Genomic DNA, 25,230 nt, shown 5'->3' on the forward strand with positions numbered 1-25,230 from the left:
GACTTCTTGTCGGCGGGTGGAGGTAAGATTGCAGGCGCGGACCGGGATAAAGTAAGGGGAGAGGTGCTTTTTTTTTTCCGCGGTAGGTAGTGCAGGATGTAGGCAGGCAAGCTGGCTGGTTTTAGCGCAGTAGGAAGGGAAGGAGATAGGTAGGCAGACAGGCAGGCTGGCTTTGGGGGAGGAGAAAATCTGGAAGGCAGTGGGGGGGGGACATAAGGAGGCACTGGGGGCACTAAGGACATGGGAAGGAGGCACTGGGGGCACCATGGACACAGGAAGGAGGCACTGGGGGCACTAAGGACACGGGAAGGAGGCACTGGGGGCACCATGGACACAGGAAAGAGGCACTGGGGGCACTATGGACATGGGAAGGAGGCACTGAGGGCACTATGGACACGGGAAGGAGGCACTGGGGCACTATGGACCCAGGAAGGAGGCACTGGGTCACTAAGGACACAAGACGGGGTACTGGGGGCACTATGGACACAGGAAGGAGGCACTGTGGCACTAAGGACACAAGACGGGGCATTGGGGCACTGTGGACACAGGAAGGAGGCACTGGGGCCCTAAGGACACAAGACGGGGCACTGGGGCACTATGGACACAGGAAGGAGGCACTGGGGACATTAACGACACGGGAAGGAGACACTGGGGGCACCATGGACACAGGAAGGAGGCACTGGGGCACTATGGACACAGAAAGGAGGCACTGGGGGCACTAAGGACATGGGAAGGAAGGAGGGAAGGAATAGAAAGGGACAATTGTTGGGCCTGAGTGCAGAAAGAAAGAAATGAAAGAAAGGATACACAGTCAATTAATAGATGTCCCCTTTTGATGAAAAAAATAAATGGTCACATTACCTCTGACTTACTTTTTCTGCAGCAGAGTCATCAGCTGCGCTGAGGTGCAGGAAGGTCCTGTGATGACTCATCTGCCGGCTCTGCTCTGGAAGAAGTAAGTTACGTCGGAAGGGGTGGACCCGGCAGATGCAGTTATTGTGAGACTTTGCCACAACTCCCGGAGTCTGCCGGGTCCACCCTCTCCGACGTAACTTACTTCTTCCGGAGCAGAGCCAGCAGACGAGTCATCACAGGACCTTCCAGCATGCGGCTGCTGAGTCCACTTCAGAGCAAGTACGTCAGAGTGGGGTAAACTGGCAGCCGGCAGCAACAGTCATCGTGGGACCTTGCTGAATGAAGGGAGAGAAAGGAGCAAGATTGCTGGAATGGAAGAGTGGTGGAGGGAAAGAAAGGGGCAGGGTGGTATGGAAGGGTGGTGCTGATAGAAATGATGTACAGAGAAAGGGGAGAGACATAAGGGGGAAGGATATTGGAGGGAAAGAAAGGGGGCAGATGCTGATTGAAGAGGGGTGGATGGCGAGAGAAAGGGCAGACATTGGATGTTAGTGGGGAGTCTATGCTGGATGGAAGTGCAGATGGGAGAGATAAGGGAGCAAATGCAGGAAGGAAATGGAAGGAGAGAAAGAGGGGAGCAGACGCTGGATGGAAGTGGACAGAGAGAGAAGGTACTAGATGGAAGGGTTGGAGAAAGAGGGTACATGATGAAAGGAGGGGATAAATAAAAGGAGGGCACATGATGGGGAGTAAAGGATTGAGTTAGGGAAACACTGGAGGGGTGAGGGAAAGAGGTGGCAAGCTTTAGGTAGACAGTAAAAAAGGACATTGATGAGAGGGTAGTAAGAACGTAATCTAGACAGATGCAGAAAATAAATTGAAAAGGAAAATGAGGGAAAAAAGGGAAAGGGATTGCAGAGGAGAGGTGTGGGAGAGGGAAGGAGAGGAGAGAGATGCCAGACCAATGGGGGTGAAAGGAGAAATGGAAGGGGGAGGCATACAGTTTCTGGAAGGGGCATAGAAGGAGAGAAGATGCCATATAGGGGAAGAGAGACGGCAGACAGTGGATGGAAGGAAGAGAGTTACAAGAAGATGAAGAAAGCAGAAACCACAGAAGACAAAGGTAGAAAAAAAAATTTCTATTTATTTATTGCTTTAGGAGACATGTGTCACTGTTTCTATGGTGCACTGTATGCAGAGTCTAGCTTCTTTCTGGTTCAATTTAACCTTTGTCTATGTATTTCTATTTTATCCCCCCCTTTTACAAAACTGTGGAGCATTTTTTAGTGTCAGCCGTGGTGGTAGCAGCTCTGATGCTCAGAATTCTATGAGTGTCAGAGCTGTTACCACTGTGACTAAAATCCACACTACAGTTTTGTAAAAGAGGGAGGGGTTAGTTTGTGATTACATATTCCATACTAGGCGAAGGTGTTTTCTGTGTTCTGTGTGTTCGAAAGACGTGGTTTTTTGTTAGGATTGACTGTGTAGGATTGATCTGTACTAGTCTGGCTTCTTTAGTTTTACAATGGGTGTATTGATGTACTGCTTACTGCAGTATGTAAGATGTTGCCTTTTCCTAGGTACATGTGTGACATGTGGCTTGTTACTAAAAAATCATGTTTTTCGTACAGAATGCGGGGGGTGTCAAAAAATGATGGGCCCCGGGTGTCACATATGCTAGGTACACCACTGTGTTCTGGCGATCTTGACAAACAATAGTCTGGACGTCCAGATAGACGATTTTCAGAAAAAAAAAATTATAGACGTATTTTTTGAAAATGGGCATTTTTTCACTGCCAACTTTGGGTGTCTAGTGCCATACGTCCAAATCGGACTTAGACGTATGTTTTCATTAAGCTCCTCAAAGTATACAACAGTAGCAACAATAATGTTATGGTATGTATTTATAACCCACTATCTAGTAAATAATGTTAGGAATATTACAAAAAGTGATATTATAGTATTACAATTTTTAGATTTGGTATTTATGAAAAAGACATCATGTCTTCAAAAAAGATAATAAGAAGGTATTAATCGGATAATAGAAGGAATCAAGTTCCAAACTGTAATGGACTGAAAACAGAATGAACTTTCTAAAAATCGTTTTACTCTTAGACCTAAAACTGAGGGAAAACAGAGAAGAACTTGATCCATTGTGCAGTTTGCTTAACCTCCTGGAGAAATCCCTACAGCAACAATAGCACTTTTAGGGAGTGGGGAGCTGCTGAAAAGTTCTCAGTCAGTCCATACTTTTCTTGACAATTTTTGTTTCATTTCATATAATTGAAATGAAAAGCAAAAAGAAAAGTGTAAAATAACGCAATACAAATGCACTTAAATTGAATTCTGAGATACACCGGAAGCCAATATAATTACTTGAGCAGAGGGGTTACATGATCGAATTTACTCTTTCCAAAAATAAGTTTAGCTGTAGTGTTCTGTATTAATTGAAGTCTCTGCAGACTGACCTTTGAAAGACCCAAATACACTGAATTGCAGTAATCCAACATTGACAAAATGAACCAATACAGAGAAGTGTTGTTGGTGAAAAAGTGCTTGCACTCTTCTCAGAGCACGGAAGCTGAAAAAACACTTTTTAATAAGCGAGTTTAGTTGGTCCTTAAATGTAAGTGAAGAATCGATAACAATAACCAGTATTAACGAGGAAAACTCAATTTTCAAAGATTCTCCTGAGTCTAAGATCACAGCAGAAGGGAGAGAATCTAACTTTATGCAGATACTTTTTTCTGTTCCTAGTAGACTCACAGTCTAAGTTATATACCTTGGGCAATGGAGAGTTAAGTGTCTTGCCCATGGTCACAAGGAGCTGCAGTGGAAATCAATCCCAGTTCCCCAGCACACTGCACTAACCATTAGGCTACTCCTCTATAGACATCAGAATGCAGTGGGCCACAGGAGCCATAACCCCAACAATATTTTGCTCAGAATCCTTAATCTTCATTCTTACCTCCCGATCCTCAATGTAACATCCCAAAATGCCCACTCACCCACAAAGGCCTACAGTAGTAGGAATAGTGCAAGACTATTGCCAGGGGCGCCATGTTGGAAGATGGTGCCAGTCAGGCAGGAGCGACTGGGGATCAGTCTTGTCCAGTAACCCCATTAGACCACCTGGTATATAGCCTGTGAGGATGGGAGGGGGGACATTTTTGGTGGTTGCATTGACGATCAGGGGCTGAGAATAAGGATCAGTGGGGTTGCATTCAGGATCAGAAGTGGGAGTGAAGATTAGGGGGGTGGAGGGATTGAGAATTGGATGTTGCGTTGCTTTACTGGTCCTTTAAATAGTAGCCTGAGAACACTGAATCAATGTGGAGGTTATTTTACCATTTTTAAGGGCCATAACATGACTTGCAGAGTACACTTGGTGCATACCGCAAGTCATGTTATGGTTTTTACATAGTTTCCAAGTTTATTCCTCATTTGATATATTGTACCATCGATTACCCTCTAGGCTAGGGGTGCCCACACTTTTTTGACTCACGAGCTACTTTTAAAATGACCAAGTCAAAATGATCTACCAACAATAAAATAAAAAAAACACAACGCACATTGTACGCATAGAAAATGTTAATTATCATTCATATTCCGGGGTTTTTTCAAAAAGGTCAAAGCAGATGACTCTATGCACTGTCACCTCAGTAACAACCACACAAAAATAGACAAATACCCCCCCCCCCTTTTTACTAAACCACAATAGCAGTTTTTAGCGCAGGGAGCTGCGCTGAATGCCCAGCGCTCTCTCGACGCTCATAGGCTCCCTGCTCTACAAACCGCTATTGCGGTTTAGTTAAAGGGGACCATATTGTAAAATATAGACAGCAGATATAAATTCAGACACATTTTGATCACTAAATTTAAAATAAAATCATTTTTCCTACCTTGTCTGGTGAATTCATGAGTCTGTGGTTGCACTTTCATCTTCTGACTGTGCATCCAAACTTTCTTTCAGCCTGTATGCTTCCTCTCCTCCAAACTTCATTCCCTCCCCCAACTTTTTCTTCCTCTCTCCCTGCCCTTTCTTTCTTTCTCTCTTCATGCCCCCTTTCTTTTTCTCCTGTTTCTCTTCTTTCCTTCTATCTCCCTGCCTGCCCCCCTTTCTTTCTTTCTCCCTGCCCTTCCCCAAGCCACTGCCGCTGCCATCGGGGAACAGGACCCAAACCGCCACCAATGGATAACAGGCCCCAAAGCCGACGCCGACGCCACCCCAAGCTCTCCCTGCTTCAGGCCGACCAGCATTCCCTCTCCCCGACGTCAATTTTGCCATCGGAGAGGAAGTTCAGCCCAGCCAGGCAGCGATTGGCTGGCCCGAACTTCCTTTCTGACGGCAGAATTGATGTTGGGGAGAGGAAGACTGATCGGCCCGAGAGATCGCCAAGGCAAAGTGAGTCCTGGGCGATCGACTCACTTTGCCTTGGCAAGCTACCGGTCGATCGCGATCGACCTATTGGGCACCCCTGCTCTAGGCAGTTTACAATCCTATACCGTATAATAGTAAGGAAAATTGAAAAGAAATTACAATAAATCAATAGGAAAGAAAGTGTCTGCCTCCATGTCCTACAATTCCTCCTTCCCTAATCGCTCGCCACTAGTGAAACCCATGACTATACCTAGCTCAACCTCCAAAAGATTTGTCAAGAAAATATCTTTTTAATGCACTTTTGAATTTATAAAAAGGATGGCTTAGAAATGTAGGCCAAGTGGTAGGTTATTCCACGGGGAAGGCCACACCACACTAAATATAGACCAGTGAATGTTGTCAAAGCAGATTTGACAAAATGAAGGAATGACAAGCAGATGTTGATGTAGTGATTTTAGAGATCGATTAGGTGTGTACCATATCAACAGATTAAACAGTAATAATGACAGTCCTGAAGTTTGTATTTTATATATTAGAATTAAAATCTTATAAGGAATCCTTGCTGAAAGTGGTAGCCAATATTCTTGCTGGAGTAGGCAGGTAACATATTTTATGTGTTTTGCATCTCATTAATATATTATGTGCTACGACATAAATATGGCTGTGGTAAAAAAAAAAAAAAAATTAAGTTGTGTTAGGGCCCTTTAAGTCACACTGAGGGACAAATAGTGAGAAATTCTATATATGACAGAAATTCTATATCTGCCATTTTTTTTGCCCACTCACTCAGTTTGTTCTGCAGAGCGACCTGAACAAACTGAGTGAGTGGGCAAAAAAATGGCAGATGAGCTTCAATGTGGAGAAATGTAAGGTCTTGCACATAGGGAAGGGGAACTCCATGTACAGCTATACGATGGGAGGGAGGGTACTCGGGGAAGGCAGCCAAGAAAAAGATCTGGGGGTATTGGTGGATAACACAATGAAGCCGGCGGCGCAATGTGCAGCGGCCTCAAAAAAAGTGAGCAGAATGTTGGGCATTATCAAAAAAGGTATCACTACCAGAACGAAGGAAGTTATCCTGCCACTGTATCGAGCAATGGTGCGCCCACATCTGGAATACTGTGTCCAATACTGGTCGCCATACCTCAAGAAGGACATGGCAATACTCGAGAGGGTCCAGAGGAGAGCAACGAGGATGATAAAGGGTATGGAGAACCTTTCATATGCCGAACGGTTAGACAGGCTGGGGCTCTTTACCCTGGAAAAGCGGAGACTGAGAGGGGGCATGATAGAGACTTATAAAATCATGAAAGGCATAGAGAAGGTGGAGAGGGACAGATTCTTTAGACTAGCGGGGACAACTAAAACAAGAGGTCATTCAGAAAAACTGAGAGGAGACAGATTCATAACGAATGCAAGGAAGTTCTTCTTCACTCAACAGGTGGTAGACACCTGGAACGCGCTTCCCGGAGAGGTGATAAGACAGAGTACAATTCTGGGGTTCAAAAAGGGACTGGATGACTTCCTGGAAGCGAAGGGGATAACAGGGTACAGATAGAGGTTTACCTTACAGGACATTGAGCGAATAGGGTATGGACATTTTAGGTTAGGTAGGGAAAACTTTCAGGTCATGGACCTGGAGGGCCGCCGCGGGAGCGGACTGCCGGGCACGATGGACCCCTGGTCTGACCCGGCAGAGGCAATGCTTATGTTCTTATGACATCCCAAAAATTGGCACAGAAAAATCCCTCACTTAGGGGAAGATTCTCAAAACTAAAATGAGCCTTTAATGTGCTTGCTAAACCAGTTCCAGCCGGTTTAGCGTGCATGTATTGTAGCAGCAGATTATCAAAATTGCTTACCATGGTCTTTTCTGAGTTTTCTAGCAGTTTCCGATATTGCCATGCAAATGTAATACAAATGAGCACTCTGAGCGATTCTCTATATTTGCCAAGTGATTCCCTAACCTCATTGTGCCACATATGCGGCCAAAATTTGCCAACAGGTCTGAGATGTTGTAGCCTTACTTTCTGATCAGTGCCTGAGCATTGATTGGGTCAGGCACTGACAGGAAAGTAAGGTTTGAAAGCTCAGACTCCCCACCCCCCAAAAAGTATTAAAATATAAAAAACCTTCCAAATTGAAGATTGGCAGGAGAGATGCCCATTCTCTCCTGCCACATCGCACAGTCATACAACACTGCTAACAACCCCCCCTCTCTCCTGCCATTGCCCAACCCCCCCAACTACTCCCCCTTTGCCCCCGACTCTAAACACATCCCCCCGCAGTGGGAGAGATTCCCATTCTCTCTCACTATCGCTCACCCCTCCTCCGACTAACCCCTGATCCTCCCTATCTTATTCAAGAAGTCGGGCCGGAGGAAAGTGCCTACCTGCTCTGGCTGGAAGGCCTGCCTCTTACAAAATGGTGGGCCTTCCCCTTCCCGGTGGGATGTGCCAGGGAGGGGCCCAAGACTCTGAATGGCACAGGTTGCTTAAGGCCCCTCCTATGTTTTAGATTTAAAGAATTCTATATTAAGGAAATTTGTGGGGAAAAATTGACTTGTTTATTGCATTTTATAATGTTTGTTTGTTTGCTTGAAATTATGCATGTAAATGTTTTGTACATCGCTTAGATTTAAGCGATTCATAAATTTTTAAAATAAATAAATAATCAGTGCATTGTTGGCGGCCACCTTACAAGTGGGCGCCGATCGCGTGTCAATCACGTGATACTGCTGTTTAGAGAATTGTGCCTCCAGCAAAGGTAGGCACCAGAAATATAGGCCAGGATTTAAAGGCCTACATTTCCAGCGCCTACCTTTGACGTGAATCATGCCTCCATAGGTGGCTAATGCTACTTCTGGTGTTAGTCATGCCTACAGTGGCATTAGGTGCCATAAAGCACCTATGGAGGTGCAATACCAGCATTGTTTTTTTAGGTTGAAAATCAGTTTAAATGTCATTTAAACTGCATTTTCCACTTAGCTTAGGCGCTGTTAGGACGCCTACTGGCACCTTAAAACAAATGCAACTGTTTATATACTGTAATATGGGCCACAGTGAGCAGCATCTGCATGCACAAATCATAGCACTCAATTATAGAATTGTTCCCAAAATACAAATAAATATATAAACTAACAATAAGGCGATAGATACCTTTGCATTGGATTGACTTAATACATTTCTTGACAAGCTCTAGAGAACTAACTCTCCATTTTCTTAAGTCAGAATAGAACTTCTAACTTTGCAACTGTATAAGTACACACTAACAAGTATATTTTTACTGAATGGGATATACATCAACTGAAAATGTCCCTCTGAACACCAATATGTGACAAGCGTATGGAGAAAGCCTTATTTAAAATTTTGCTTGCTCTCCTGTGAAACTAGATTCTGCAATGGGCAGACTGAATGGGCCATTTAGCCTTTATCTGTCGTCATGTTTCTGAAAATATTTAGAAACATAACTGAATTCAATAGACCCACAATGGCAAATTAATTAAATTAAATGATCAGGTTCTGCCAAAGTTTTATAAGCTTTTCCACATTATCCTAAAGCCAATTAAGTTCTCAAGGATATCTATAGTGAATAGGTATGAGATGTCTACATACATTAGAGATACAACCTATGCGCAATTATCTCATGACTATTCACTGTGGATATCTTGAAAACCCTATTGGCTGTAGTGTTGCCAGGACAACCTTTGGGAAGCCTTGATCTAGACGGCCTACTTAAGGGAAAAAGTGTTAAAGATAGATTCTAACCTGACTGACGCAGCTGGCCTGACTGAGTGTGCTCACGGCCCTCATATAGCTCTGGTTCCTTGATCGGAACTTTGGAGAGTTGTAGTTCACCGATGGATCCAATATGTGTCCAGCAGGCATTTCACTTGCAGCTTGTATATAGCTCTGGCTGCAAAATAAGGAGGGGATGGGATAGGTGATCTATTATTAATTAAACTCTGAATCACGGAAAATGCATCATGTTTAGAAATGCAAATAAATGTTACTGTAATTAAACATGAATTGAATACAAATGGCAATCATGAAATGGCAAAAAAAAAATAAAAAATGGCATAAATAAAATGCAGATGCAGGTCCATTGCCTTGGTATCACCTCAGCTTCATCTGTTGATGGTGTTGCATTTAATGACACAACAACAAGGGGGCACATGTGAGTGGAGCGTATAGAATGCTCTAAGTCAGGGGTGTCCAACCTTTTGGCTTCCCTGGACCGCATTGGCTGAAAAATAAATTTCTGGAGCCACACAAATGGGCAAACGCTGCAGCAAGACAGAGGAGGGAACCGGCAAGATGGTAAACACTCGAGGGCAGCAGAGGAAAACGCCATATCACCCTCGACCGGGGCTGCACAAAATACTTCACGGGGCCGCATGCGGCCCTCGGGTCACAGGTTGGATACCCCTGCTCTAAATTATGTGCACTTCAGGGCAAAATTAGGCACCGCCATTTATGACTACCATTGACTTGGCATAATTGTTGTCATCTAATTGAGGTACATTAGTGCCAACTTGCACTCATTCTATAATGGAATCTTGGTGCCCAGATGTTGTTATAGAATTAGCGCTAAATGAATGGAATTGGGGGCACTTAAATCTTGGTATAGGTTTATAGAATTGCCACCACTGGCTTCTGATAAAGTCACCCTCTATCAAGGCAATTTTATAACTAGAATCCTAGTTTAAGGCAGCAAAAAAATACCCCTTTAAAGGGTGTGAATGACCGTTCCTACATTATGGAAGAACATAGGTAAATTATAGTATACTATAAGCTACATGTCTGTTTGCTGGCACCATTCACAATCCAACCAAACTCTGCCCATGTGCTCATGTACAATGAAAGTACTGTATGTGCCATGGAAACGACATGTACTGTTACAAGGTCATTTATGCACGTACATTTCTGAAAAGGTGGCTTGGCCAGGGGAGGATCATGGGTAGATCATGGGTATTCCTAAAAGTTATGCACACTGTTATAGAATACACCTGATCTATGCAGAATTTAGGTGCATTTAGGCCTGGTTTTCCTTGGACTCAATGTGTTGCCTAAAAGTTATAACAAACACTGGCACTAAGCGTTATTCTATAAGATGTGCATAACTTTTATGGAATTGCACTAAATACCATCCTGATTGGTGCCGCTTTTTTAAGTGCCATATATAGAATCAGGCCCTATGCATGTAGATTTATATTTTATAAAGTGTCACAACTCTGCTCTCACTGCTTCCAAACTACAGCCCTGGGAATGTCTACACACAGACCCCTGAATTCTACATTGTTTGCCCACAGTTGGGCACCAGGAACTTGCATGCGGATCCAAGATCTACATACAACTCAATTGATTAATGGGTGATAGCGAATTATCAATTAGGCACTTAATTGGGGTTAAAAAGCACTTAATAGGAACTGCACACAGATCTAGTGCACTATTCTATAATATGGTGCTTAACTTCTCCCACGTGCAACCAAAGGGTGCATGGCCATAGAAGGGCTGTCACAAGTTAGGTGCCCCGTTATTTTAAAAAATGCCTACTCATGCCTAACTTTGGGCAGCAGACTTACACCTAATAGAACCATGTATAAATACAGTACAGAAAGTTAGGCGCAACCAGGGTTGATGCTAGACATGAAGGTGCCCTGGGCAGATGCTAGGGAGGGGAACCTCAAAGCTTGCTTGCATGTTGTCCCTCTTCCAACTTTAGTCAAGTTTGGGGGCCTTCAGTGACCTGGGGGTCACCTCTAATGCTGGCCTTGGGCGAACCTTGCATGCTATGTTAGTATAGCATAGAATCTGTTTTGCTACTTGGGATCTAGCTAGGTGCTTGGGACTTGGGTTGGGTTAGCCACTGTTGAAAATAGGATACTGGGCTTGATGGATCTTCGGTCTGTCCCAGTATGGCAATTCTTATGTTCTTATGTTAATATTCTATTAACCCTTTATAGAGTACAGGCTTTGGATCTTCCTGATGCTTAATGTTCAGCAGCATATGAGAATTCGGCCCAGATTGCAAAAAAGTAGGTACACACATTCCATTTGTGTACTTTTTATATGCATATATGTCATGCAATTTTACAAAAACCCTTTTGTACATGCAAAGAGATTTTACAAACAGAACATGCTTTATAATTATATCCCTATAATCACTGTTAATGAGAAACTAATTTCAAATAAATTCTGATTTTTTTCACACAAATATACACATTTTTTCTTTGAACTGAAATAATTTCATCTGTTTCTTATGTAATCATAGATCATAATTTCATTCTGATATATATATTATTAGTTCATTTTCATTTAGTTAATTAGTTTAATTTTTGTTAATGATCTTAATCTTTTAAGTCTTTTCAGATAATGTTCTAGTCATAAAACAAGTGAAACAATTTTTAAACAATATTAGGCAGAATTCAAAGAAGCAAAGGTCTTTTCTTTTGGCCAGACGGGTCTTGCCCGTCCAGCCGGCAGGCCCGCCTCATCGAAATGAGGCGGACCCGCCCCTTCCCGGCCCATCCCGGCTCTAGAAGCCTGGACCAATCAGGCCTAAGGCATAGCGGGTCCGCCCATCCCCACTAAGTCTAAAGACCTAGTCCGCTAGGGATACAGGACCCAACACGGTCCACGTTTCGACAAGCGGTGTCCCACTTCCGGCTCACCACACAATTGTTTCCCATGTACTCACCTTTATAGGACCCCCAGGTAACCCCTGAAGAAGATTTATTGTCGAAACGCAGACCGTGTTGGGTCCAGTATCCCTAGCGGACTAGGTCCTTTAAGGCTCTTATGTGTATGATTTACTTTTATATGGATGGAATTATTTTATGTGGATGATTTCAGTGTATCTTTGGAACTTTGACACTTTCAAATAAAGTCCATTTAGGAACATCGTCACTCCACAGAATTTTTTATGGTTTTCTCTGGCCATGGGAAAGACATGGGCAAATTAGGGAAGCTCTAAAATTTTAGGTACAGTGTTACAGAATTCCAGGGTTGTGCACTCAACTTGGGCACCAGGATTTACAAGTGCCCGAAGTATGCTGAGAGGTCCATATGTTCTTTTGTCTAGGGTCTATTGTGCTTTTTGTCTAGGACCCAACAAAGGTAATCCTACTTTCAGGGCTCCTTTTACTAATCCGCGTTAGGGCATTAATGTGTGGAATGGCGTGCGCTAAATTGCCATGCGCGTTAGATGCTAACACCAGTATTGAGCTGGCATTAGTTCTAGCCGCGTAGCGCAGGTTTAGTGCACACTAAAATGCTGCATGCGCTAAAAAGGCTAACGCAACTTAGTAAAAGGAGCCCTAAGTATATACTGTACAAACTTGAACTTTGAAATCTTATGCAAAGAGCCTGGCCTGATTGTTAACTGTTTTCTTTTTCTTTTTCTTTTACTGCATTTAGGAGGTGCTGTGCAGTTTTAGCTGACCCGAAGCACGTGGAGAGTAGGTGGAAGCCAGCGGGGATAGCGAGTAGCTGCAGGGAGAGAGGCAGTCTGAGCGAGTTCAGTGAAGCGGAGAGAGAGGCAGACTGTGCAGAGGGGGACAAAAGTAAGGAGAGCAGAGCGAGGGAAAGCAGCCGAGCAGGCAGAGGAGAAAGCAGCAGGACAGGAGCAGGACAGGAGCAGAGTCGAGGGGAAAGAGGCGGGAGATAGCTCCGCCCACCCCCCGACGTCACCAGCTGACTCCCCCATAAAAGGGGTCGAGCCAACGGCGCGCAGCCGTTCGGCGCGCGGCAAAGGTGAGCGGCAAAGGCGCTCACCTTAGCGAGAGCGCCTTTGCGAAGGGCCTCAAAGGAATAACCTTCAACTTTAATCTGTACTTGAGCTTCTACAACTGCTAACTACCTAATTAACTACAATCTAAACTTCCAACTTTCTAACAAATCTTTCCACTCTCTACCAAACCAGCAAACACCTACAACTTTCACGCTAAGCAGGCAGACCACACCAGTCACTTTCCTCAACCTTTTAGACCTCCCTAGCCTACTAAGAGAAAGACAGTCTTAACTAACAATCATCTGACTACTGACTATATCTCTTAAACCTCAACACTAGCTAACCTATAACCTCAACACTATCTAACCTATAATAAAAAACTATAACTATCTAAAAAAAAAAAAAAAAAAGGGGGATTTCTAATTAATTAATTTACATCTTCTAAAATGGCAGGTAGAACCAGTGGTAGCAAGACTTCAATCAAGACAGGCAGTACAGTCGCCGAGGGTATCCAGGGGGTGGCTACGGCACATGTGCAGATGGAGGGGCAGCCAGGACGGAGTAAGGAGGTCTCTGTGCAGACCGAGGCCATCCCCTCGAAGATGTCTACAGTTGCTACACAGACAGATGTAACGGATCAACTAGATGGCAGCCTTTTCCTGGAGCTGAGGAACCTGAGAGAGGAGGTCCAGCGCTTAAGAAGCATTCGAGACGACGAGACCTTCATCGACGGCGTCATCCAGGAACTGTCCCAGATCACCAAACAGGAACCAAATGTGACCATACCCGCGACACCCAAACAAACTACCAATCCTGATACCTCCAGACCAACCATCGGAATACAGGAGGAGGCTGGGGACACTGACTCCTGGCAACTGGTGACTTCCTCCACAGGAAAACGCAGAAGACCTTCCTCACCTTCTGTCTCTTTCTCTCAAACACAGGGCTGTTCTACATCGACCCCGCAGATCACCTTGAAGAACAGATTCCAACTACTACAGGACGAACCTGACAACGAGGTACAGAGAGATGATCAACAGGAGATTCCAGTTCCAGAGACACCAGATCGAACCATCCCTAGGAAGCGCAGAGTGGTTGTCATAGGAGATTCGCTACTGAGGGGCACCGAGGGACCAATCTGCAGACCAGACTTGCAATCAAGAGAGGTTTGCTGTTTGCCAGGGGCCAGGATCCGGGATGTAACCGCTTGCCTGGATAGACTCATCAAACCTCAGGACCACTTCCCCATGATCCTTATCCACGTCGGAACAAACAACACCGCCAGGAGCACCCAGGATAGCATACCAGCAGATTTCAGAGCCCTGGGTGAGAAGCTGAGGAGGATGGATGCACAGGTGGTCTTCTCCTCGATCCTCCCTGTAAGGGGCAAGGGCAGAGCCAGGGAGGATCGCATCCAGAGGACTAACGACTGGCTGCGAGATTGGTGCAAGGAGATGAACTTCGGGTTCCTGCAACATGGAGAGACACTACTAGGACTAAAGGGACCAGATGGGCTACACCTGACCAGAAGAGGGAAGAACGTCCTTGGACACCGACTGGCCCGCCTACTTCACAAGGCTTTAAACTAGGTATGTTGGGGGAGGGTACAAGCACAAACACAAACAACCTATCTGACGAGATATGTCATCAATATTTCTCTGAGACTGGGGTAAGCAAACACCGCAATTCTGGGCCTGGGAATGTGATGAGTAAACACATTTCTAAGTATGGGGTGAGTACACACATTTCTAAGTCTAAGGTAGGTTCACACTGTAATTCCGGGTCTAGGGAGGGTACACACATTGCAAGCTGTACTAAAAGAATTAAAGTAGCTCAAACAGTTATTCCCCCACAGAGTACAAACACTTTCGAACCTAGGGTAGGTACACTTTGCAATACTGGGTCTAGGGAAGGTACACAAACTACAAGTAGTACTGAAAAGGTCCACGCAGCTCAAGCAGGAACAGCCCTAGGGAGGCATAGCAAACATGCTACATGGAGGGCTATGTACATCAACGCCCTTAGTTTGGGCAACAAGATCCTGGAACTTGAGACTGAAATGAGAAACGCTGACCTGGATGTGGTGGCGATATCTGAGACCTGGCTCACCGACTCCCATGGGTGGAACATGGTGATACCAGGATACAACCTCCTTCGCCAAGACAGGGAGGGCAGAATGGGAGGTGGTGTAGCATTATACACTAAGGATGATATTAAAGTCACCAGAATCATAGATATCAGGTACACAGGGGAATCCCTTTGGGTAAATTTGGCCAGAGGAAATGACAAATGCCTATATCTTGGCATAGTTTACAGACCCCCAAGGCAACAGGATGACATAGATATAGAACTAATCACTGACATAGAGAATATCACCTTGCGTGGGGATACAGTGTTGTTAGGAGACTTCAACATGCCTGATGTGGATTGGAATACACTTTCCTCTGCATCCAGCAGCAGCAGGAGACTATTGAACTCTATAAAGGGAGCTAAACTGAGGCAACTGGTATTGGAGCCAACGAGGGAACATGCAATACTGGACCTATTGCTTACCAATGATGGAAGTGTCACTGAGGTCTCAGTGGGCGACAAGTTGGCCTCCAGCGACCACAATATGATATGGTTCAAGCTCAGGAAGGGTTTCGCCAAAACTAACACATTGACCAGGGTCCTTAGCTTCAAGAATGCCAACTTTGAGGGTATGGGGGATTTCATCCATCAAGCACTACAAAACCAAGCAGGAACAGATAACGTAGAGGAACTGTGGTCAACTCTGAAAGCTACCATTCAGGAGGCGACAAATCGCTATATAAAATCAGTGAGTAAACGGCGTAGGAACAATAAGCCACAATGGTTCTCTGCGGAGATCTCGGACCTCATAAAAGAGAAGAAAAAAGCGTTCATCTCCTACAAACATAAAGGATCTCAGGACTCTAGAGAAGTCTATTTGACTACGGCAAGAGCCGTCAAAACAGCAGTTAGAGAGGTCAAAATCCGAATGGAGGAAACTTTAGCAAAGAACATCAAGAAGGGCGATAAATCCTTCTTCAGGTACATTAGCGACAGAAACCGCAGCACAAGCGGGATAGTACGCCTTAAGAAACCAGACAGGACCTATGTAGAAGCAGACTCGGAAAAAGCTGAACTGTTAAACGAATACTTCTGTTCGGTCTTCACCCGCGAGGCGCCAGGTTCCGGCCCTCAACAACAAAAAAAGGATGGCTCAGTAGACCCATTTAGTGTCTACTGTGAGTTGTCAAAACTCAAGGTTAACAAAGCAATGGGGCCAGACAACCTACACCCCAGGGTGCTCAGGGAGTTAAGGGACGTCCTGGCGGAACCACTATCCGTGCTCTTCAATCTTTCCCTTAGTACAGGTAGAGTCCCGTTGGACTGGAAAACGGCTAACGTCATTCCACTCCACAAAAAAGGTTGCAGGACAGAGGCTGAGAACTACAGACCAGTGAGTCTCACATCAATAGTGAGCAAACTAATGGAAACTCTAATCAAACACCAATTAGATATGATCCTGGATGAGGAGAATCTGCGGGATCCCCGTCAGCATGGATTTACCAAGGGGAAATCCTGCCAATCCAACTTGATCAGCTTCTTTGACTGGGTGACGGGGAAGCTCGATGTTGGAGAGTCCTTGGACATTGTATACTTGGACTTCAGCAAAGCATTTGATAGTGTCCCCCACCGCAGGTTATTGTGCAAAATGAGTTCTATAGGATTAGGTGACACTTTGACTAAATGGGTTGGGGACTGGCTTGGTGGTAGGCTTCAGAGGGTGGTGGTAAACGGCACCCCTTCTGTAACGACGGCAGTGATCAGCGGAGTGCCGCAGGGCTCGGTCTTGGGCCCGATCCTTTTCAATATCTTTATAAGAGACTTGACTGAGGGGCTTCGCGGTAAAATAACGTTATTCGCCGATGACGCCAAACTGTGTAACATAACAAGCAAGAGCACAACGGACAATATGAAACACGACCTACTCCTATTGGAGCAATGGTCTAGGACCTGGCAACTGAGCTTCAATGCCAAGAAATGCAAAGTCATGCACCTTGGCAGTCAAAATCCATGCGAGACTTACACCCTAAATGGCGAGATCCTAGCAAGGACTGTTGCAGAACGGGACTTGGGGGTAATCATCAGTGAAGACATGAAGACTGCCAATCAAGTGGAGCGGGCTTCATCTAAGGCTAGGCAGATCATAGGATGTATACGTAGGAGTTTCGTCAGCCGCAAGCCTGAAGTCATTATGCCATTGTATAGATCCATGGTGAGGCCTCATCTGGAATACTGTGTACAATTCTGGAGGCCTCATTACCGCAAGGATGTACTGAGGCTTGAGTCAGTCCAGCGAATGGCCACCCGGATGGTCTCGGGACTCAAGGATCTCCCGTACGAGGAACGGCTGGATAAATTACGGCTATACTCACTCGAGGAACGCAGAGAGAGGGGAGACATGATCGAGACGTTCAAATACCTCACGGGCCGTATCGAGGTAGAAGAAGATATCTTCTTTTTCAAAGGTCCGACGGCGACAAGAGGACATCCATGGAAAATCAGGGGCGGGAAATTGCACGGCGACACCAGGAAATACTTTTTCACCGAAAGAGTGATTGATCGCTGGAATAGACTTCCACTTCAGGTGATCGAGGCAAGCAGCATGCCTGATTTTAAGAAGAAATGGGATCGTCACGTGGGATCTCTGCACAGAGATAAATAGGGGAGGGTCATTGGGGTGGGCAGACTAGATGGGCCGCGGCCCTTATCTGCCGTCTTTTTCTATGTTTCTATGTTTCTATGTTTCTATGTGCACAGCACTTCGTATGTCTAGTAGCACTATAAAAATGATAAGTAGTAGTAGTAGTGATAGTAGTAGTATAGTGCTAATAGGGTAATACAGGCAGGCAGTTTGAAAAATATGTATTTATTTATGTTATTTGTTTTCTATCCCATTCTCCCCAAAGAGCTCCTAACAGGTTACAGGCTGACATACATAATATACAGTTAACAGGTTACAATTTGCCAAAGTTACAGTACACGTTTGTTGTCATACAAGTTTTTATCCTGATTCAACACGTACTAGGGATCTAATACCAATGCATATGGAGGGCTTAATCAAAACATACGTCCAAGTCTGATTTGGATGTAGGGCACTAGTCGCCCAAAGTCGGCAGGGTACAAATATCCATTCTCAAAAAATATGTCTAAAGTATACTTAAAAAAAAAATATCTGTACGTCCAGGCGTTTGATCGGGAGGGAGGGATAATGTACTCTTCCCCTTTCCTCACAGAACTCCCTCCAACCTGCCCAAACATCCAACCAATCTCATTCCTGCTCCACCCCATCATCTTAAAAACCTCTCCAATCCTTTTTTTTTTTTTTAACAAGCTCTATTAACCCTTTCTTACCTCGCCTTATAAACTCATCAATTCTTATTCTACAGACCCTTGACATCACCTCATATATTCCCCTCACCATCTGTTCCCCCCCCCCCATTTCACTCACACCACCATCCAATAAATATTACCAGCAGGTGACCTCAGCTCAGCTAATGTTATATCACACCAGATGAATCTGGTGTTCGTCTTACACACTGCACAACAATAAAGAAAAGCACCAAGGGCCCTCAAGTATGGGACAAAAAGAATTTCTCGTTGCCCTAAAACCGGGCCCTTGTTGGGTTCATCAATAAAACGAGAATTTTTGTAGTCACATACTTAAGGGTCCTTGGTATCTTTCTTTGTTACTACATGGACAGTATCATGGAGGTTATGCTGACATATTCAGAGTGATATAACTGGGCAGGAGCCTCTTTTGCTTGTTACATTGATTTTGAGTGACAAGCCATTTGAAAATACCAAAATTATTCTAACGTGATCTACAGCAGTGGTATTCAACCCAGTCCTCAGGGACCACCTGGACAGTCGGGTTTTCAAATTCTTTGTCATCCATATTCATTGTAGAGATCCTGAAAACCCAACTGGCCAGGTGGTCCCTGAGGACTGGGTTGAATACCACTGATCTACAGAGCTGGGACAATGCTTTTGTTCGAAGTTATTTGTGCCTCAAGCTACAGTAAATATATATATATTTGTGCCTCAAACTACAGTAAATATATATATATACAGAGGATATACAGAGCTGTATGAAAGGAGCTGAATGAAAGTGGCATATATATATTTCAGAGAACAAGTAATTTGGGGGATGTCGGTTTGGAATGAGTATAGAGAGCTGTGACATCTAATGTTACTAGTAGTAACCATTAAGGTTCCACTTCTTACAGGGACGATAGCATCTGTAACATATATGTAGTATTTAACGTGATTTAATGTTCAAAACTGCTTGTTGCAAAAAGAAAAAAAATCTTTTTTTTTAAATAAATCTTTATTGATTTTCAAATATTGACAGTGCAATACACATGTAACTAAACATATAACAAATCAATAAAAGCACTTTGAACTTACAAATATTCAAAAGCAATCATTTCCCCCCTTAATTAATCAAAAATACAAATGCATATAATCTTCCAATAACCTAGTTTTAATTAAAATATTAATGCATTCCCACCCTGGATGTGTAAGGAAATCAAACAAAAATTAAAGAGAAATGACAACTATATAGAAGCAATAAAAGATGCCAATGGGCCCCACACCAAGTTAAATACATTACTATGCCCCAAGATTTCAGCATTCATTTTTTCATATTTGTAGCTGGAGCATAAGTTCGCCCACCAGAAAGGAAAGTTAAGTTGTTCATAGTTCTTCCAATTGCGTGTTATCATTTGCGTGGCTATTCCATCATAAATAAGAAAAGCCAGCATTTATAACGATCCATAGGGGGTTTAACATGTAATAGTGTTCCACATATTATGACTTCATAACGAAAAAATCTTTAGACATCTTTAGTAAACAAAACTAGAATTGCTACAACATTCCTGATGAAGCTTACGCCCTTAGTTTTAACTAAGAGTTATTTTTAGTTTGGAACGAGAGCATGAATAGATTCTCTATGGCAATTCCTCCTCTAACTCCCTGTTTTATTAAGGTGCGCTAAGCGTTTTAGTGCATGTTTAGTGCGCGCTAAATCTATGCACGCGCTAAACGCTGTTTCCATAGACTAACATGCACGTGTTAGCGTTTAGCAGGTGGTTAGCATGTGCTAAAACACTTACCCCCCCTCTTTTACAAAGGTGTGCTAAGCTTTTTAGCGCATGCTAAATATTAGTGCGCGCTAAACACACGCTAAACGCTAACACATTCGTGCTATCCTATGGACACGTTAGCGGTTAGCGCACATGTTGATTTCCCATGTGCTAAATCTGCGCTAAAACGCTTAGCACGCCTTTGTAAAACATTAGTTTGGAACGAGAGCATGAATAGATTCTCTATGGCAATTCCTCCTCTAACTCCCTGTTTTATTAAGGTGCGCTAAGCGTTTTAGTGCATGTTTAGTGCGCACTAAATCTATGCACGCGCTAAACGCTGTTTCCATAGACTAACATGCACGTGTTAGCGTTTAGCATGTGGTTAGCATGTGCTAAAACACTTACCCCCCTCTTTTACAAAGGTGTGCTAAGCTTTTTAGCGCATGCTAAATATTAGTGCGCGCTAAACACACGCTAAACGCTAACGCATTCATGCTATCCTATGGACACGTTAGCGGTTAGCGCACATGTTGATTTCTCATGTGCTAAATCTGCGCTAAAACGCTTAGCGCGCCTTTGTAAAACATTACATTGTGCTTGTTGACCGCGTAACCACAAATTCAACGCGGTTTACAAAAGACTATTAACCATAAGCATAATACAAAATGAATTAATTAGTCAGATATTTGTAAAAAAAGATAAATCTTCAGCTGTGTTCTAAAATGATAAGAATAAGCTGTGAGCAATTACGCTCGAAATTCTTTGTCGTGAGAAGCTAGTGTATGATCAAGACATTTTTTTACTTCTACAACCTTGGACAGAAGGAAAATTAAACAAAGGATGAGTTTTTCTGCTGTGTTTATATGAAACTAAAAAGAATCTATTAACCAAATAAGGAGGAGCTGATCCATACAGTACTTTATTATAAAAACAGTCCAACTTAAATAGCACCCGAGCTTCTATAGGAAGCCAATGTAATTCACAGTAATAAGATGAAACATGGTCTTAGCACACCTTAGTAAAAGAAGCCCTATATCTCCTATCTCAGACGATGGTAAATGGTTATATATATATATTTTTAACAAGTTCCCAAATATCACTTTCTAGGACAGCTACAATTCATGCTCTGTTTCTATTTGTTCCTCAGACACCAAACATAATTTGGGTGAATCAAACCCTAAATGATTACAACCACTTATCAATAACTAATTTCTTGCTTTAAAAGTGGTAATTTATTATGAAACTATACAATTTATTATGTATTTCCGCTATCATGAACCATAATTAACTTCTTAGAGAGAGATAATTTATTGATAAAAAAGAAACTAGCTTGGCTGAGCAGCTGCAATGGGAAGAATGAAAAACTGTTTGTTTTCTGGGTCTTAACAACCAGTTTTTCATGTAGGAGAATACAGGAAATGTCTTAAACTCAATCATCAAATTAAGGGAAAGCTGTTCGTAGTCGAAAAGCATTTTCATAATCATATAATTAATCTTTTGCCTACTGTATGATATAAAGCAAGATAAGACTATGAAATCAGACTTATTTTAAAACTTATTTTTTTCCGGGATGTAGATTAAGGGCTCCTTTTACTAAGCTGCGCTAGCAGTTTTAGCACGCGCTGCATTGCCGCGCAAGCTAGATGCTAATGCCAACATTGAGCTGGCGTTAGCTCTTGGCACGTAGCATGGGGTTAGCGTGCTAAAAACACTAACGCACCTTAGTAAAAGGAACCCTAAGTTAATCCTCAAAGAAGGTTTTCTATCAATGCAATATTTAAGGATATGACATTATTAGAACATAAGATATATTTAGAACATAAGAACATAAGCAGTGCCTCCGCTGGGTCAGACCACAGGTCCATCTTGCCCAGCAGTCCGCTCCCGCGGCGGCCCGAACAGGTCACGGCCTGTCTGAGACACCAGAAGGGGCCCCCTTGCCACTTTGGTTTCCCATTGAGTTTTATCTTCCCATCGAAGTCCTAACCCTCCGGTCTTGCACATGCACGACCTGGTCGGATTTCTATACTTATTACTTGGTTTGCTTTCTATACCTGTGTTACATCCCAGCACCTCTCTCAGTATCCCACGATCCCCCTATCCCTCAGGAATCCGTCCAATCCCTGTTTGAATCCCTGTACCGTACTCTGCCTGATCACTTCCTCCGGTAGCGCATTCCAAGTGTCCACGACCCTTTGGGTGAAGAAAAACTTCCTTGCATTTGTTCTGAACCTATCTCCCTTCAGTTTCTCCGAATGCCCTCTCGTGCCTGTTGACCCCTTCAGCCTGAAGAATCTGTCCCTATCCACCCTCTCTATGCCCCTCATGATCTTGAAGGTCTCTATCATATCTTCCCTGAGCCTCCTTTTTTCCGGAGAGAAGAGCCCCAGCCTATCCAACCTCTCGGCATATGGGCAGTGTTCCAGCCCTCTTACCAGTTTCGTTGCTCTCCTTTGGACTCTCTCAAGCACTGCCATGTCCTTCTTGAGGTACGGCGACCAATATTGAACGCAGTATTCCAGATGTGGACGCACCATAGCTCTATACAATGGCATGATGACTTCCCGCGTCCTGGTTGTTATGCCCCTCTTTATGATGCCCAGCATTCTGTTGGCTTTTTTCGAGGCTGCTGCGCACTGTGCAGATGGCTTCAGTGATGCATCTACCAGCACACCCAAGTCTCTCTCAAGACTGCTGTCTCCCAATAATGCCCCCCCCAATTTGTATTTGAACAGCGGGTTCTTTTTACCTATATGCATGACCTTGCATTTTTCCACGTTAAAGCGCATTTGCCATTTGTTTGCCCAATCTTCCAGCTTGTCCAGGTCCCTTTGCAGGTCCTCACACTCCTCCCTAGACCTAACTCTGCCGCACAGTTTGGTATCGTCTGCAAATTTTATAACCTCGCACTTTGCCTCTTTTTCCAGGTCATTGATAAATATGTTGAAGAGTAACGGCCCCAGCACCGATCCCTGTGGCACACCGCTCGTGACTCCCCGCCAGTCAGAGTATTGTCCCTTTACTCCGACCCTCTGCAGTCTACCCGACAACCAGTGTTCGATCCATCTGTGCACATCCCCTCCCACCCCGTGGTTCCACAGTTTCCTAAGCAGCCTTTCATGTGGCACCTTGTCGAAAGCCTTTTGAAAATCAAGGTAAATGATGTCTATAGGTTCCCCATTGTCCACCCGACTGCTTATTCCCTCAAAGAAGTGCAGAAGGTTCGTTAAGCATGACCTTCCCTTACAGAATCCATGCTGGCTTGTTCTCAGTAGGCCATATCTCTCGATATGCTCGCAAATACCATCCTTGATCATAGCTTCCACCATCTTCCCTATAATTGAAGTCAGGCTCACCGGCCTGTAGTTTCCGGGGTCACCCCTCGATCCCTTCTTGAAGATAGGTGTGACATTCGCCAATTTCCAGTCCTCTGGTACCTCTCCAGTTTTCAAGGATAGGTTGCAAACATGCTGGATTGTGCCCGCTATTTCTTGTCTTAGTTCTTTCAGAACCCTTGGGTGGATCCCGTCCGGGACCGGCGATTTGCCGCATTTTAACCTGTCTATCTGCTTGAGGACATCCTCCTTACTTACCTCTATGTGTTCTAATTTTTCAGCCTGTTCCCCACTCATGAGCTCCTCTGAGTCTGGTATATTAGATGTGTCTTCTCTCGTGAAAACCGACGAGAAGAACGTGTTCAACCTCTCAGCTACCTCTTTATCCTCCTTGATCACTCCCTTCCTATCCCCATCGTCCAACGGCCCCACCTCCTCTCTCGCTGGTCGCTTCCCCTTTACGTAACTGAAGAATGCCTTGAAGTTTTTCGCCTCCCTGGCCAGCCCCTCTTCATATTTCCCTTTTGCTTTTCTAACCTCTCGGTGGCATTCCTTTTGGCATTTGATAATAAAAAATTAATAGTTAAGCCAAAACCTCAATGTAATATTCTGCCGCTATCTTTTCCTGGAATATAACATCCTGCTCAAAGATTGCAATGCATTTCAATTAATGTTTTTGGTTCAAACATCTGAGTGTATGTTGTACCTTCAGGGATCTCCAATATATTTTGCAGCTTATATTTTCTGAGCATGCATTCAATTATCTTTATAACAATAAGCCTGTTTCAGAACCCGCAAGGGAAGGAGGGGAAAAAGAACCAAGGTAGGGCCAGATATAAGCATTTATCTATATGCCTGTATTAAGCAGTACTATCCAGATAGAGTGTGAAAATACTAGCCCCCTGTTTTACTACGGTTCACTATGCATTTTAGCACGCTAAATATATGCACACGCTAACTGCTAATGCGTCCATACACTAACATGCACGTGTTAGCGTTTAGCGCGTGGTTAGCACGCGCTAAAACGCTTAGAGGGGCATAATCGAAAGGGATGTCTAAGTCCGTTTCCGTCTAAGTCGCAAGTCATCCAAAGTAAAAAAAACCAGCTTAGGACACATTTTCGAAAACTACATCCAAACTTTTTTTTCCCCGAAAATCGTCTTAACTATACATCCTGCCGTTCTGATCGTCCAAGTCACTAAATCGTCCCTCTTTATACCACATTTTCGTCCAACTTTTCGTCCAAGTCAAAAATGCCTAGAACAAGCCCTGTTGGACGTGGGAGGGGTCTGCAAAGTGATGGACCATGTTTTACATGGTCTACATCACAACGTCCAAGTTCCGTCGATCCTGGGCTATATAACTTTCGATTATAACATGCTGTATGACTAAGATTAAGCCTGCCCACATCCGCCCAACTCCCGCCCTCAACACTCCTCCTGAAACACCCCATTTAGCTTTGGTCATTTAGCAGCACTAGGTCGTTTAGAAATACGTCCAAAACCCGTTTTTATTATTGGCACTTGGACGTATTTGGACAATGTTCGTCCAAGTGCCGACTTAGGCCGTTTTTTGGACGTTTTTGTCTTTCGATTATGAGCCCCTTGGTGCACCTTTGTAAAAGAAGCCCTAGGTGTTACTTTTGACAATAATCTGAAGTGCCAAGAATTTACAGTTTTGTGGGGAAAAATAAGGTAATCATTAATAAAGATACATAGATGTTATAGAATCCAAGTTAGGGACCACAAATTAAAAAAAGAAAGTGTTGATA

General features: G+C 43.9%; 1 protein-coding gene across 1 annotated transcript in view; it reads right to left on the reverse strand.

The window, feature by feature from the left end:
* DLGAP2 (DLG associated protein 2) overlaps window positions 1–25,230 on the reverse strand; it is a 1,086,744-nt gene that overhangs the window by 215,449 nt on the left and 846,065 nt on the right. The window contains exon 5 of the mRNA XM_033938644.1: window positions 9,004–9,151. Within this exon, the coding sequence (XP_033794535.1) occupies window positions 9,004–9,151 (148 nt within the window). The remainder of the gene's footprint in view (window positions 1–9,003; window positions 9,152–25,230) is intronic.

The sequence above is a fragment of the Geotrypetes seraphini genome, chromosome 3 (genome assembly GCF_902459505.1).
Source record: "Geotrypetes seraphini chromosome 3, aGeoSer1.1, whole genome shotgun sequence".
Classification (NCBI taxonomy): domain Eukaryota; kingdom Metazoa; phylum Chordata; class Amphibia; order Gymnophiona; family Dermophiidae; genus Geotrypetes; species Geotrypetes seraphini.